This window comes from Sinocyclocheilus anshuiensis, unplaced genomic scaffold, assembly GCF_001515605.1.
Source record: "Sinocyclocheilus anshuiensis isolate Anshui unplaced genomic scaffold, SAMN03320099.WGS_v1.1 scaffold447, whole genome shotgun sequence".
Classification (NCBI taxonomy): Eukaryota; Metazoa; Chordata; class Actinopteri; order Cypriniformes; family Cyprinidae; genus Sinocyclocheilus; species Sinocyclocheilus anshuiensis.
Genome location: NW_015552615.1, coordinates 4,211,802 through 4,218,007, shown reverse-complemented (window position 1 = coordinate 4,218,007; position 6,206 = coordinate 4,211,802). Strand labels below are relative to the sequence as shown.

The 6,206-nt window shown below is 34.0% G+C and overlaps 1 protein-coding gene across 1 annotated transcript in view; it reads left to right on the top strand.

Annotated features, from left to right (window-relative positions):
• The window catches only part of LOC107666127 (adenosylhomocysteinase B-like), a 14,140-nt gene that overhangs the window by 6,828 nt on the left and 1,106 nt on the right, over positions 1-6,206 (top strand). The window contains exons 5-8 of the mRNA XM_016457287.1: positions 767-879; positions 1,066-1,273; positions 2,529-2,616; positions 4,680-4,797. Of these exons, the coding sequence (XP_016312773.1) occupies positions 767-879; positions 1,066-1,273; positions 2,529-2,616; positions 4,680-4,797 (527 nt within the window). The remainder of the gene's footprint in view (positions 1-766; positions 880-1,065; positions 1,274-2,528; positions 2,617-4,679; positions 4,798-6,206) is intronic.

Here is a 6,206-nt window from a genome sequence, read left to right as displayed (position 1 = left end):
TTGCAGCGCGTTTCTTCATTTGCATGTGTTGTGAGGATTTGCAGTGCATGTGTTGTCAAACTGATGAAGATGTTTTCTTAATTTGCTGGTGTTTTTTCAATTTGCATGTGTTTTCTTAAGTTACAGCGCGTTGAGCTCTCTCGGCCACCGTATTAAAAAGGTCATGTAACATCCAGAAAATGTACTGGTCAGAAAGTGCAGGAAGCCTGAATAGATACTACACAATATGTGTAGTCATTGACATCTTGGCTTTTACTGTGTCCAGTTTTAGCATTGACCAGAATATGTTTTATATTTAACATTATGGCTCATATTTTTAATATTTTCCATTGCATATGCACAGGAGATGGCACGCATCACGCAGCATCAAACTTAATAACTAAATAGCCAGTTTCTCTGTGAAACTGCACAAAAATCAAGACCTGCAGTGACTTTGCTCCTCATATTTTTTCTTTTGTGTGGCTTAATGCCAGAAATGTTTCCACATGGAGTTATGATAATACTTTTAGCTTCCAAGATATAGTATATTTTCCGCTAAAGCTAAAGTTGTCAGAAGATGTCTGACAGTCACTAATCTTTCCCTAAGTAGATGCTTGAAATGTCTTGGATTTGATTCGGTCACGTCAGTCACACCAGTGAGGGTCAAGCTAGGCTATGCAAAAATAAAATTTATCGGCCTACTAGTAAGTTCAACATTCCTTCCAGACAGATGCACTGAGCAGGATTTTCTGGGTCTTTAACATTTGCATTGTGGTTTCTCTCTCAGGAATCAAGGGCATCTCTGAGGAGACCACCACAGGAGTTCACAACCTCTACAAGATGTTGAAGAAAGGGGAACTGAAAGTTCCTGCCATCAATGTCAATGACTCTGTTACCAAGGTAACCTTTTATATTACCAGCATATAATATCATTACATGGTGTTGTCCGGTTATTCGCTGTCATTATTTGATGGTCTGTTTTGTTCACAGACAAATGTGAGCACTTTATGCGTGGTTCTAATATTATATGGCGGTTGTAAATGAAAGTATTTATTTGAGAACGACTTATTCTCCCACTCCCTTCAGAGTAAGTTTGACAACCTGTACGGCTGCCGTGAGTCTTTGATTGACGGCATCAAGCGTGCCACAGATGTGATGATTGCCGGTAAGGTGGCAGTGGTGGCTGGGTACGGTGACGTCGGGAAGGGCTGCGTTCAGGCCCTGCGAGGGTTCGGTGCCAGAGTCATCGTCACCGAGATCGATCCCATCAACGGTCTGCAGGCGGCTATGGAGGGTATGTTTTGTGTGTGTTTCTTTCCTTCTCGTCAAAGATGAGACGCCCATTTTGGTATCCGCATACAATTACATTTACAAAAGTGATTTTATATACATAAAGCATATTAAATGCTAGTAAAGTGTCTATTTTTATCTTTCAAATAGCTTTTGTGAAAATAAAATGTAAAAATATGGGAATAAAATATGAAATAATGTTCAATCGTCATTCAGTGTAACTGATATATTTATGTAAAAACAAAACAACATACTTATTCTGACCCATACTTATTAAAATAAATAAAAGAATAAAGAGATTATACTAAACTTTATTATGTTTTAAATTATTAATAGGTAAAACCTAGTGGTTTAAAGAACAGTAGTAAAGACTGATAATTTTAAGATTTTAAATTACAGATAATTAGTATTTTGAAGGCTGTAATGTGATCCTTAAATCAAAGAGTCTTTTAATGTCATCGAATGATTCTAGTCCTAAATATGCCTGACAAAATTTATTGGTATTCAAACTATTTTCACTGAATTTTTTCCTTTTTTTGTTTTTGCAAGTCATTGTAAAAATGTATGATATGTCATTATTATTTTACTAAAAAAATACAATTAAACGGGACACATTTTAATGTATGGAAAAATTTAAAGGTGTTTTAAACTCCTGTTGTTTTGATGCTTGAAATATTTTCATATTTGACCCTTGTATATAAAATGTATATTTGTTACTTTTTTATTATTTATTTATTTTTAATATTTATTTGTTACTTTTTTATTATTACTTTATTAGCAATAATAGTATAAATAGTAATCTCTATTACAGTGTATATTATTAAGTTTCTTGAGTGGCAAATCAGCATATTAAAATCATTTCTGAATAGAGAGAGCGAGAGATGTTAGGTATATGATTTGATTTATATATTCAGTAATATAAATGTTATATATTTACATATTTACTCGCTTAGAAAATAAATATTATTCAGATATTTAAAATAATTGTGTATAATATTTATATTATTATTGTTGCTGTTGTTGTTGATATTATGTATATCATATAGGCCACCCTGTTCTCTATCGGCTAATTATATTGACTGTTGTACTTGTTACTGTTTTCTCTAGAAACCTAATTTTCCACATAGGAGACAAAGAGCCCATTATACACCAACAGTATTTTTTAAGGAGCTGTATTTGGAAAGTTGTTGTAACTACATGCACTAAAAGTAGATTTTTGTGTCTGATTACCTTGCATTTGGCTCTTGTTACACACACAGGCTATGAGGTGACCACCATGGATGAGGCCTGCAAAGAAGGAAACATCTTTGTGACAACCACTGGTTGTGAGGACATTATCCTTGGCAGGTTTGTATTGCATTAATCAAACATGAACCAACTAACAGATGTCAAACTAGAATGTGTGTTGTACTGCATTTTGTGTCCCCTTGAGAACTGAGAAAATTCTATTTCCGATTTCAATTCCGGTTTCGTAATGATACTTTTAGTTGTTTTAAGATGGACCAGATGGAAAATATTTCAAGAACGAGTCTTGTAGCAATTTCAGCAGCTTTTTGCCCAATGATGAGGTCACATTTGATTTCAACAGGGAAGTAATAAATCAAATATTATTTATGGTACAAAAGGTTATTGCTCAATCTAGCATCTAGCAACATTAATGTCTTTATTTTGCCTTAGTCTCTCAGGCTTCGTTTGTCTCCTGGTATGAAATGCCTGCTTTTCATAATCTGATAAATTCTACATGTATGAAATCAAGTTTGTATATATATATATATTAGTGCTGTCAAATGATTAATTGCGATTAATCGCATCCAAAATAAAAGTTTCTGAATGATCATGTGACACTTTATACTGGAGTAATGGCTGATGGAAATTCAGCTTCGCATCACAGAAATACATTTTATTTAAAGGATATTACAATGGAAACCATTATTTTATATTGTAATAACATTTTGCAAGATTACTGTTTTTTTTTCTGTATTTTTGATCAAATAAATGCAGCCTTGATGAGCATAAGAAACTCCTTTAAAAAAACATTACAAGTCTTACTGATCCCAGACTTTTGAGTGGTAGTGTGTATATATATGCTGTATTTATTTGATACATAATAATAGTTTGAAATAATAATAATGATGCTTGTTTTACTAATTACTATTGTTCATGGTCCGTTATCAAGACTACATTTATGTGATCAGAAAATTCAGTAAAACAGTAATATTGTGAAATCTTAGTACAATTTAAGAGAACCGTTTTATTTAAAATGTCATTTATTCTCCTAGTTGCAAAGCTGAATTTTCAGCATGAAGTGTCGCATGATTCTACAGAAATTCTAATATGCTGAATGGCGGCTCAAGAATAATTTCTTATTATTATCAAAGTTGAAAACGTTGCTTTTGATCAATGTAATGCACCCTTGCTGAATAAAAGTATTAATTTCTGTAAGTAGTGTATGAATATTTATTTAGATTGCACCCTCATGGCGTTCACACTCAGCCTAACTTGTTTGACATCTTGCTAAAAGAAAACTGAATTGAATTCTCACACTGTACGCCAACTGCATATGAGCATGTCATCCAGCACAGCGTGAAAGTTAGTCAACAATGAATCCTTTCAACATGGTGAAGTGGGGTTTCTGCTGGTAACAGGCAAGGAGATTCATGTGCAGTGGAAGGACCCCCAGGCCTGCGATCAAACACGCACAGCGTGAGATCTGGCTCGAGCCCGCTACATTATGCAGCGCTCGCTGGAGTTTGGTGTGCATATGCGCGCTGTTCTGTGCTTATCTGATGGTTAGAGGCGGAGGTGAGCGGGCTGGTGGCTTCTGATGGGGTGTGTTGTGGGCCTCTGTGATAAATGGTCGGGATGAGGACACGCAGGGGCCAGTGGAGCACAGCTGCTGTTTGGTATTATCTACAGATGTGAGAACTGTCTTCGATTCTCTGGAAGTTTTCAGAGCTGATGGGACAATCTGCATATGTCTGTCTGGCACCACTTAAGCAAATGCAGTCCAGAAATGGTTGAGGTGAAATATTTTGAACCTACATGTTTGCTTCAGCCTTTATTGCTTAGAAACATAATTGCCCACCTCTCCTCAAAAAGCCGCATGATTTGAGGCATCATTCGTTGGCTGAAGAATAAAAGATGCAGGACGAGTTACTTGTCAAACATAATATTACGGTTGGTGGTTTGTATAAATTGGCAAGGCAAACATCACAAATGTATTTAATGTTGGTACCACATGGTTGAACGTTGTTCTAGATTATTGTTCTTGTAGTGGTTTGTTTCGGCTTTTACTTACTTGTGAACAGGCCTTTGAAATGTTGAAATGCTTTGACTAGAAATGTTGCTTGTCTTTGTCATTCACTCCATCAGGTAGTATAAACATCATGTGTTTTTTTTTTTTCTCACAGACACTTTGAGCAGATGAAGGACGACTCCATCGTCTGCAACATTGGCCACTTTGACTGTGAGATTGACATGAAGTGGCTCAATGAACATGCAGCGGAGAAAATCAACATCAAACCTCAGGTATGAGATTAATGACTTGTGTTGTTAATGCATGTTCGATTTTTTTATTTTTTTTTTTTAAACAAGGACTTTTTACTTTTGTCTTTTCAATATTTTTAAAATGATTGTACACTTTATTTTAAGGTGTCCTTGTTACAGTGTAATTATACATTTAAATACTGAGTTATATTAATTAACTACATGTACTTACTATATGGTTAGGGTTAGGATTAGGGTTTGGTTTAGGGTTACTTGCATGTAATTATGCATAATTTGTTAATATAATAGTAAGTACATGTCACAAAATAAAGTGTTACCAAATTATAAATGAAAGAATGAAAATGAAATATTTTGTAAAATGATTTAGGAATTATTTTAGGAGAAAGATCAGAGTACCTTAAAGTTTTTTTTCTTTTCAATAAATGGTTTTGTTTTTGGACCACAAAACCAGTCATAAGGGTCAATTTTGAGATTTATACATCATCTGAAAGCTGAATAAAGAAGCTTTCCATTGATGTATGGTTTGTTAGCACAGGACAATATTTGGCCGAGATACAACTATTTGAAAATCTGGAATCTGAGGGTGCAAAAAAATCAAAATATTCAACAAAAAAAACCTTTAAAGTTGTTCAAATGAAGTCCTTAGCAATGCATATTACTAATCAAAAAGTAAGTTTTAATATATTTACAGTAGGAAATTTACAAAATATCTCCATGGAACATGATCTTTACTTAATATCCTAATGATTTTTGGCATAAAAGAAAAATCTATAATTTTGACTCATACAGTGAATTGTTGGCTATTGCTACAAATATACCCCAGCGACTTAAGACTGGTTTTGTGCTCCACGGTCACATTTATTAATGATAATGAAATAATATTTAATGATTTAATAATTTTAGGGAAAAGAATACAGTAATTTACTTCATTTTAATTTAAATAGTTTTTTTAAACATCTTATTGTGGTTATACAGAACAATGGTCAACTATTATTGTTTATTTGTTCTTTATAAGTAAATAAATTGCTTGCTGATCCATCATGATCCATTCCATAGTTGGGAAATCCTACTTAAAATTTGCTTAAATGGTACAAAGATTTTTCTGTATTGTAAATATACAAGCCTTGAATTCAAAACTGAGCCCATTTGCTTTCTAAATACACATTTCTGGCTTTGTTGTGAACGATTCATCAGTGCTTTTTTTTTTTTTTTTTTTTTTTTTTTTTTTTTTTGGGAGCTCCTGAAATCTCTCATCATTCTCTTCTCCTCCTTCTCTCCTGGCTGCCCTCATTCATTCACATTTAGTTTTGTCTCTATCCTTTCCCATAGGATACACACACACACACACACACACACACACACAGAGCACGTTAGCGTGCAATCTCCAGTAATGGCTTGAACTAAAAAGACAGAGATCCTCTTCTTATGTT